This window comes from Xenopus tropicalis, chromosome 6 (assembly GCF_000004195.4).
Source record: "Xenopus tropicalis strain Nigerian chromosome 6, UCB_Xtro_10.0, whole genome shotgun sequence".
Taxonomy (NCBI): Eukaryota; Metazoa; Chordata; class Amphibia; order Anura; family Pipidae; genus Xenopus; species Xenopus tropicalis.
In genome coordinates, this window is record NC_030682.2 from 24,245,810 (window position 1) to 24,256,561 (window position 10,752).

Sequence of the window (10,752 nt, forward strand, 5' to 3'; positions counted from 1 at the left end):
AGTGAAATAACTACATACTGGAATTTATTCTTAAGAGGTACTTTATTATGACTGTGAAATAGGACATTGTAACATATTGCATTTTTTTTTTCATTACAATTTTAATTAGGAGTCAGCCATTTATGTCAACTCCGACTCCACAACGCTGGAAGGAAGACTGAATTGCACAGCAGAGACATTTACAGCATTAGCAGGTCACTCAGCTTTGCTTTTACACATAGGGCAAATGGGTAGTACAGCTGAGTACTAGGCTTTAAAAGAAGCCACCTGCTAACCTCTGGTTCCAATCCACATTAATCCAGACCAGATTTTTTTTTTTTTTTTTTTTTTTTTAATAACCCCTACCACTATCCCTTTCTGAATTAACTGGAAACAGCACTGTCACACTTTCAGTATACATCTGGTTTTATATATGTGATACATTTTCCTTTGGCACAAAATATGGCCAGATTGGCTCGGTTTGCTGCATAGTAAATTTGCTGTGCAGCCATAGTGACATTCTGGGAGCCGATTGGTAGAATCAAAGAAAGTACAAATAATATTTGCAGCTGAACACTGTAAATTTATATGCCACCAAGTATAGGGTCAGGTAACAGAAAACAAACCCCTGGCCATACTACAGTTAAGGTATACTAGACAATTTAAGTGCATCCAGCACAGATACAGCAATATACTGTTTCAGGCTTATCTCACCCCAGCTCAGAATGCAACAGTATATAGTCCCCCGAACCAAGCAAGTTGTGTTTTAAAGTACCTGGCATAAATGTAGTGTGATTACAGACAGTGGAAACACAGCAAGGCTTCTAAAACTAAAGAGATACTGACACCAGAAATGAAACTTTTTTACATCTGTCATAACATTGGCTTTGCATGCTATTTATAATTTTGCCATAAAAGTATTTGTCCAATGCTTTTACATTCCCTATCTGATCCCCATGTTCCTCTATGAGGGGCTGCCATATTTGTGCACCACTAGTCTGTTGGAATTAGAAGCTGTAACTGACAGGCTGAAAAGGGACAGTCAGGCTGGCAAAACAGTCAGGTTTAGGAACTTCAAGTAACAATTACTTACAAGGCAACCCTTATCAGCAAAAAATGATCAACATGACCTATAGGTAACTTTTTATGTAGATTCATATTTTAAAAAGTTGTTTTTTTGTGTCAGTATCACTTAATAGAGAAACAAAGACTAGCCATACAACTAGGTGTACAGGTAACTTGACAAGTAGCAAAACAACTTACATGTGGCAATACAAGCATTGAGCATATTAGTATAGGGCAGGCTCCAGAGCAGGGATCCCCAACCTTTTATACCAGTGAGCCACATTTAAAGAGCAAGGAAAGGCTTCTACTAAAGCCCTTAATATATTGTAGAGCCCCCTTGCCTGTAGCAGATCGCCAACTTTTTTTTTTTTTAAATAATCCTTCTCCGAAAATGTGCCTCCTAACTTTTCTCTCTTTGCACTCTGTGGTGGCCGCCATGTTGGATTTTCCCCCGGCTCCCCCCTGCGGCAACCAAAACACACACCCCCACGACCTAACACACCCAACCCGCAGCGCCACACTCTCAACCCCCCCCCCCCGCTCCCCACAGCGCTTGCCTGGTCGCTCTGTGCTTCTGCTTGCTCTTCTCATTCTGTGTCCTCTGGGGAGGGGAGCACGCCTGCTTCTGAAACAGACACTGAAAAAAGCAATGCGCCGCCTACAGTGTCCTGGTCCCATAGTCTGTGCAGGAGCGATGCATTATGGGAATCCTCTTTACCCAGCTCAGCATTTTTTCTCCCTGTTTGGCTTCAGATCTTCTGAACAGGTGAAATATAGGGAGACTTAAGGGCACTATTGAGACAACTGAAGGTATGCCTGCAGCTTGAGATTAACTTTTAACTAGCCTTTCCTTCTCCTTTAAATGGAGAAAGTGTTGGGGAGCAACACAAGCATGAATAAGGTTCCTGGAGGTAAAGATAAGAGCTTTAATTGGCTACTTAATAGCCCCTATGTGGACTGCTCTGTTTGGCTTTATACTTGTTTTTTATGCAACCAAAACTTGCCTCCTAACCAGAAATTCATAAATAAGCACCTGTTTAGAGGCCACAGGGAGCAACATCCAAGGGGTTGGTGAGTAACATGTTGCCCCTGAGCCACTGGTTGGGGATCACTGCTCTAGAGACATGGAAAAGAATTTCTAAGTAAATAAATAGGGCTTGTTGCTGCAAGTAAATAGCAACCAAAAATTGAAAGCGTTTTTAGAAAGACCTCAGTAAATAAGCTGCCGTGTAGCAATGGGGGCACCAATTCCAGCTGGAAAAAAGGATAAAATGCACAGGGTGCATAGCAGCTAAATGAAACTATGTAGAATACAATGGCGTTTTACAGGGCTTTTCAGTTAAATGATATGTAACTTGTGCCATTTAGCCTTATTTCATTTGGAACAGTAGCCCACATGGCTACACAACAGCTTTGTTTCAACCACTGTAGTGATTCTAAGACAAACACACAACTTAAGGTCATACATACAGATATTATTGTACAAAACTTCGGTGCATGTATGGCCGCAGACGAGGCAGCCAATATAAGTCATCTCATCGATTGGGTAGGATGGAAATGGGCAAACATTTATTGCTGAATCATCAAATAGGGGTTGAATTCTTTTGTTTCTGCTGAATGTTAGTGAAGGGTAGGATCTTCACTAACATATGGAAAGATAATTGCAATGTGTATGGCCACCATTAGAAGTGCAGAGGAACAGTACATTCTATTTTAATTACTTTGATACACTTTGTTGGTTTTACTGTTCTTTTAAAATTATTATTAGAAAACATACATGGTTTTGCTTATTTGTTTTGATTGTGCTCAGTCAAACCAATACAATGTGATTTTACTTTCAATTTTAGATTTTGCCCTATTAAGTGCAATAAGATAAAATATATATTTCATGTTTAAAACAGACAAAAAGCATGTTCAGTACAAGCCCTATTCATTGAACTCATGTAGAAAAGGGGACTATATAATCCCTTTTAAAGCAGAACGTAACATAGGCAGAGCGAAACTTCAGTATGGACACAGCAAAAAAAATTAAATATGAAACTTTAGGGCAAATAAAGCAGAAGGAGCAGGTTAAAATCCATCAATGCAATTTCAGCATATCACTATAACAAGTAGCTAAATTACACTGCCAGCTCCTAATCTTAAAATGTGCCTGTTAGGGGCATGTTTGTTTTTAAAGGCATTCTAACAGACTGCCTTATTACAGTGAATAAATAAGTATAAAAAAAAAAATTAATTACCACTTAAACATGCTAGCTCATTTTATCAAGTGCTCACTGGGGGCACAGGGTGACCCATGGCATACCACAATTGGGCGAAAAGAAAGGGTCATTATGATCATTTATGATTTTATTTTTTATATTGCCTGTAGATAGTGGCTGGATATGGCAGCAGTATACCACATGAAGGACCTTACCAAAAGCACAAAACAGCTGTATAAACTGCAGTGGGAAGATGATACATTTTCAAACATAAATCCATTATTACATTTAACACACAAAAATGACCATAAAATTTTTTTTACATGTTTTAGCAGACAACTTTTCCTTGGGTTTAGCACAAACAGGACCTACTACTGACAGAGGTTGTGCTCAACTGGAACACTGTGATCAAACCACATGTTTGTCACTGCTTTCGGTAAAGAAACATTGTAGCATCTATGGCAGACCTTATTAGGACAGCACACTGTTCAGAAAAAATGAGGTTTAGATTTGCCATTCACTGCTATGTCTGGCTTTAGAAGCAATTTTTCCCATATATATTTAAGAAAAAAGCAGCGCCAGAAAGATAAGTGTTCTGACTTCTGTTTTCAACCTGAGCACAGAGGTGGACAGATACCCAGTGTCCAACTGGCCTAACAGTCCAGGGATTAGAACAGATGTCATGTGGCTGCTGTCAGCACAAATATTTGAAGCCATGGCATACAACTCTGGCTTAAAAAGTGTGTTGTTACACTGCTGTGAAGTGTGATTTGTTTCAGCAGGGAGCTATTCAGGCACAGAAATTCTGGTCAAAACAAATTCAGCTCAGTTGTAAGCTCTCATTTTACCTTCAATGACTGCTATTTACATCCCTAAATCTTATTAAGGCTAAAGTCACATGCAGACAAGAGTCTTCAGGACTTTCCACCAGAAAACTTGTTCTAATAAAGTCAGAGAGGAGATTAAAATACTGGTGACTACCCTCCAAAAGATAGATATGAACAAGATGGAGAAACAATCCTCTTTCCCCGCAGACCTTAGGGACAATTCCAGTTGCTCTTCATTATATAATTTGCCTCCAACAAAGCTGGAGTGATAAGTCATGTATGACCGTTTACTGCATTATCGTGTTTATGGCCAAACTCTTGGGCCCTCTTTGGCCAAAGAGACCAATGTCATAACAACCTGAAAAAATAAACATAATTTACACCTCTACAGTATTTCAAACTCGGTTCTTGTGAGCCTTTGATAATGGTGTCTAGCATTATACTGCTGCAAATAAACTGATGAGTTGTGAGGTCCAGAGTGAAAACGAGGATGCAAAGCGGGAACCAGCAAGATCACAAGGATGGTTTTTAAAATTGGCTAAAACACTGCACAGACACATATCTGGTTTATAATGAAAAACTGCAGAAGGCTTGCTTTGCTTTACCAAGAAATACCCTTTGAAAAAACTGCCTTTAGGACAGTCACACATTATGTACCTCCCTGCTCTGTGTAGCTGTACTCAGGCTGACACTGTGGATGAGAACAGAACCACTTCTCTCAACCTGCCCACAAAAGCAGGTGGACGATGCAATGTGTGACTTTGCCCTTAAGGAATAAAGAGTACTGCTAATTTACTTAAAAAGGAAACACACACTGCTTTAACATCAAAATTCATGAACTAGTTAGCTGAATGCTGCTTAACTCACCTCCATCCCTCTCACGGACTCTGTGAAGGTGCATGCTTTTGGCTTTACCATGTCCTGCACTGTCAATATACTTATTTTCAGGACTGTTTGATCTTCGCATTTTGTTTGGTGGAGAAGGATCTGTGGAGTCTCGCATCTTGTCATGACGGTGATCACTGCTGCTGGGATGACTCTTGGATGAATACTTAAGAGTCTGGAAAAATGATGAGTTCTTAGAAGTAGAACTATAGGACATTATATCGACACATCCAATATGGATGTTTTAATCTAACAGGTGAGAAAATTTAGAAAGAGGTCTACATGTGATTCATTTAAGGCTACAATAAACCATGTGTGAAAAATGGCTGCTTGCTACACACCAAAGCATTTAACTCTATTTGTAGTCCCATGGTGTAAGCCAAGCAAGTATAATAAGCAGTCACGATTCCTACAACTGAATTTATTATAAACACTAATTTTGCTAGTTGCATTTACTATCACTTCTGCCGCACAACAAAAGTAAACCTTAAAGGGTCGATTCACCTTTAAGTTAACTTTAAGTAGGTTAAAGAAAGGCCAATTCTAGCCTTCATTATTGTTTTTTCATAGTTTTTGAATTATTTGCCTTCTTCTATCTCTTTGAAGCTTTCAAATTGGGGTCACTGATCCCCGAGCCAAAAAACTACTGCTCTGTGAAGCTACAGGCTGTTACTTTATATTATTTATTTTTATGTTCAGGTCCTCTCCTATTGATCAGTCTTTAATTCAAACCACATCCTGGTTGCTAAAGTAATTTGGATCCTAACAACAAAAAAAACTGCTAAAACTTTAAGCTGGAGAGCTGCCGAACAAAAACAGAAATAAGTAAAAAACTACAAATAATAAATGAAGACCAATTCCAAGCTGTCTCAGAATATTAATTTCTACATCATACTAGAAGTTAACTCAAAGGTGGACAACCTCTTTAAAAATGTGAGTTATAAGTGACAACTCCTAAATATTACTTTCAGAGTGCAGCAGATAGGAAACACTGCAGAATACACTGTCAATAAAGCACAAATGTCCTCAAATGTGTTTTGGAGTGTGGCACCTTCTCCAGAACACTCCACCAGCTGAAAACAGAAATTCTGGATAAGTAACCTCATTGTCTGCTGCACATTTAGCATCTTCTTCATTGTGAATTCTAAGAGCAAAACTGGATAGACTGTTTTATAATTAACTGTACATATTCTTTTTAAAGGGGTTGTTCACCTCTAAATTAACTTTTAGTATGTTATAGAGAGTGCTATTTTGAAACAATTTTCAAATTTATAATTTTTACTATTTATTCTTTTTTTAATTAGACTTAAATTACCTTAGCAAAAAGGCAGTGGTTAAAATGTGAAACTGGGATATTAATAGGAGTGGGTCTGAATAGAAAGATAATAAAAAGTAACGACAAAATTTCAGCCTCACAGAGCAATGTTTCTTTAGCTGTTGAGGTCAGTAACCACCTTTTGAAAACTGGAAAGAGGAAGAAAATTCAAAAATGACAAAATGAAAAGTTGCTAAGAACTGGCTATTCAATAACATACCAAGGTTAACTCAAAGCTGAACCATTGAGAAACCTTGTACACAAAACCATACAAAGGAGGTTGCAACAAACTAAAACATGAAATGATGAGGGGTCTGCCATCAGAGAATATAATATATTAAGTGGAAAAATATTAATAATTTTGTTTCACTAATGAAATCATTCTGCAAAAATATAATGTATTTGATTATCAGGGGAATAATTACGGAGCACGCAACAAATGAGTTTTATACTAAAAGACCTACAGTGTTATAGAGAGACTAACTGGAAAGATCACATAAGAAATCCTCTCAATATTTTTTTATTCTCTCCAGCTTTGCTCCCTGTACATTCTAACTGTAAAGTATATGAAGAGCTATAGGAACAATGTTAATAAATGAATAAATATTTAGAGTGTAACATTTAAAATTTGTGCATATCAGCAGTGTTAATTTTGTGTGCACAATGCAACTGTACTGCAAGTGCTTTTAAATGCTGCAGCATAATGCCCCTATGGTCCAATTCGAAAAGTTAGACTAATAATTACGATTTATTTCTATGGCATTATAATACTATTTCTGTGAAACCAAAATTTTTGCAATAAGCCCCTCTGCTAACTCTCATTTTAGCAAACTGGTCCAGTACACTGAGAAACCTTTATTTTTTAGTTTGTTCCATTTTCTTTTCCCAAACTGTCATTCTAAGAGACTTTTTAATATAAATAGATTACACAATTTCATTGTTTTTTTTTTTTTTTAATTATTTGTAAATGCGATTAATATTGAAAGCAGTATCTGTCTCTACACACAGCACTCTTGACTCTGGAAGAAAATAGATTTCTGTCACATTCCTTAAAGAATCAGAATAGAAAGGAAGAAACAAATACTGCTTTAAGTTAGGTGGAAGAGCCAAATAAATGAGCTCAGTGTGCATGGCAATGTTATCAGCCACTGAACTAAAATATAAATTCTAGTTTGTTTTTTCTTGACACAAGAGAAGGTAAAGTAGTGGAAGGGACCACTAAAATGATCTGATTCCATAAAAATTTCAATTTTTTTCCCATAAAAATCCACTTTTCTTTATTACTAGCTCTGGAATCAATTCCGATGCAAAACAGTTTACATCACCAATACTGCACCTTATTCTCCACTAGCTTTTAAAAACCAAAACAATCACTTGAAAGCACTAGCCCAAATAATCCTGTTTGTTAAACTTGTTAAAGTTGTTGATGAGAAACATCCTGTACCGAACATTTGTATACAAGGCAATGAAAGAACTAGCAATCTGTACCCAAATATAAACAGGGAGTTTTGAACTGTGGTTTCCCAGCTGGTATAAATACTCACCAGTTTCCCTGGCACGGCAACCATGCCAAAAACTCAGAACAGATTATTAATAAACAGGCAAGTATTTGCTTTCCCCTTTCTACCACCTTCCCTGTCTAGTCATAATGATTAGTATTAAGGAATCTCCCTAGATTTTAAGATTAGTTTTAGAGTCTGTGTTGGTTTGTTTTGGCTGGGTTAACCAAGTGCTGCACTATTGCAGCTAACCATGTGAAAAATATACACTGGAGATACCAAACTTATCTGGTAGCATTGTTTTGGAAAACAACTCCTAGTATTAAATATAAAATGTTATAAACTGCATTAACAGCTCAAGCAACAATATTATCTTGGGGTTGAACAGTATACACTATATATACTTTGCCTCATACAGACCCTTGGCAAACCCTCTCTGCCATAATCTACATTTGGCCCTGAACAAAATCCCTAAATGAAAAGGGTAGTTTGCCTTTAAATTTACTGTGTTACAGAATTGCCTGTACTTCACAAATTTTTAATTGGTCTTTTTTAAGTTTAAAGGAACAGTAACACTAAAAAATGAAAGAGCTTTAAAGTAATAAATATATAATGCACCAGTTGCCCTGCACTGGTAAAACTGGTGTGTTTGCTACAGTAACACTACTATAATTTATATAATAAGCTGCTGTGTAGCCACGGGGGCAGCCATTCAAGCTGGAAAAAAGGAGAAAAGGCACAGGTTACATAGCAGATAACAGATAAGTTCTGTAGAATACAATAGTGTTTTATCTGTTATCTGCTATGTGCCTGTGCCTTTTCCCCTTTGAATGGCTGCCCCCATGGCTACACAGCAGCTTATTTATATAAATTATAGTAGACTTTCTGAAGTAAACACACAACTTTTACCAGTGCAGGGCAGCAGCACATTATATTTTAGTTACTTTTATACACTTTCATTTTTTGGTGTTACTGTTCCTTTAATGATCTGCCTCCCTCTAGCTTCCAATTCAAAATGCTTTCTGGCAACATGGGGGGGGGGATCCCAGTCCCATACAACCTAAAATCTATTGGTGGCCTGTCAAGATACAATTGTATTATTACTTATCTTTCTATTCTGACACGCTTCTAGCCATGCTCTGGCCTGTCATCCAAAGCACTGCCCCGCTCTCTAATGTAAATAAAAACCTAGCAACCAGATAAGGGGCTGAAATTCCAAACTAGAGAAATGCTGAACTAAAGAGCTAAATATTTCAAAAAGCAATAATAAGAAAAAAAATAATGAAAGCCAACTGAAAATGGTCTCATAATAAGGTCTATGTTAGGGAAAGTTAATTTAAAGGCAAAGTAGCCCTCTGATTTCCAGCTGCTGAAGTCCCTTAGCCCAGAGAGATGCATGTAGGTGCAGCTGGGAGGCTACAGGTTAGCCTGGGGCAGAAGGAGAGAATGCGGCCAAGTTGCTTGCACACAGGCTACTACCCCTCTTGCTGCAGTGCTAGAGCCAAACCTCCGATCCGGGGCCTAGTGTACAGGCCGAAGCCTGAGCTAGAGTAGCGGCGCCGCTCGCTAGGCGATACCTGGTAGGGTTGGGAGTCCCTTCGGTCGTGACAGCTGCAAAAGACAAGAAGAGAGAAAGGCCCGTTAGAGCCGCTGAGGCGGATAAAGAGAGAGGGGGCACGGCTCCCTCCCGCCCCCACATCTCGGGGGGTTCGCAACAAAAATGGCGGCTCCGCCAGAGGGGAGGAAAGAGGGAGAAGGAGAAAGCGGTGCATTATTACCCATCACTGAGTCTCGCTTGTTTCCTTGCATACATTACCATCAATGCCGTGTGTGAGTGGGGTGTGGAGGCGACAGAGAGGAAGAGGGCTAGTGAGGAGGAGGAGGAGAATAATAATAAACCCGACCACCGGGAGGCGGCGGGGCTCGGAGACGTACAGCGGGGTCCGGGAAGTGGCCGGCTCTTTTCTCAAACCCTCAGGAGAAGATTTGGAGACTTTATAGAGGGGGTTCGATGTGTTTAATGGGGCGAGCGCCCGGGATCCATCTCCCCCCCGCACACACAGACACAGACGGCACGACGCAAGCAACGGGAGCGCGGATTCTCCGGGAACGCGCAGCGACGCGATCCCAACCAACTCATCCGCCCGCGCATGCGCAGCGCAGCCTTTCCTGCGTCTTTCCGCGCAGCCTCAGCCCAGCCTCACCTAGCTCCGCCCCCCACCTCTCCTAGCTCCGCCCTCGCCTCCCACAGATAGCTTCGTCATCGCTTTCTCTTTTCTAAAAGCTTTAATTGTTTCGTACAATTAAATAACGCGACAAATCGCCTTCTCAGGTTTTCGTGTACCGTGCAAACCAAGCTGGAGATATCTGATTTACATTCTGCCACGCAGGCGTTATTTTCCAACAATAACCCCCCCCCCCCAGCTTGTTTGCTGAATACAATACGTGTGTGCAAAACATACCTGAGAACTTGAGTATTATGTTTTATACACCTGAAGTTTCTGCCAGAGGACACAAGGGCATTTAGTAAGGGAAGTGTTAGTGGGGAAGCATAAAGGGTTGCATAGCCATGATCTCTAGACCCCCCCATGTACAAATCTCTGTGCCTAGCTCTTGAGGTGCTGTAATCTGCACTATGCCCTGTATTTAATGCCAGTTCCTTAGCGTCTCCTGCTTTAGGCTGATGCCACATGTGACGTTTTTACGCTGCGTATTTTCTCAGCCTAAAAGTGCCGCACAAGCCACACAGCCCCTGCCTGTGGCATACCCCCCAACTGTCCCGTTTTCTATAGCTCATCCCGCTGTCCCGGATAGTTCCCTGAATGTCCCGCATTTTCGTAATAGATTACAGAAATGCGGGACATTCATAGAAGGATCCGTGACAGCGGGATGAGCGCTCCAACTCCTTGCGCTGCTTCTCTCATGTGGCTCCTTCGCCGGCGGTCCCTGGCCCTTTTATAAGGTTGCGCCCGTGCGTAATG

At 39.9% G+C, this 10,752-nt stretch overlaps 1 protein-coding gene across 3 annotated transcripts in view; it reads right to left on the reverse strand.

Moving 5' to 3' along the window:
- Positions 1 to 9,932, reverse strand: part of wac (WW domain containing adaptor with coiled-coil) — a 32,419-nt gene extending 22,487 nt beyond the window's left edge. Inside the window, 3 exon segments of one of the 3 annotated variants that reach the window (NM_001011171.1) lie at positions 4,940 to 5,132; positions 9,349 to 9,382; positions 9,550 to 9,899. In NM_001011171.1, the coding sequence (NP_001011171.1) occupies positions 4,940 to 5,132; positions 9,349 to 9,382; positions 9,550 to 9,590 (268 nt within the window). In that variant the 5' untranslated portion in view covers positions 9,591 to 9,899. 3 annotated transcript variants of the gene reach the window in all.
- Between the last annotated feature and the right edge of the window lie 820 nt (positions 9,933 to 10,752).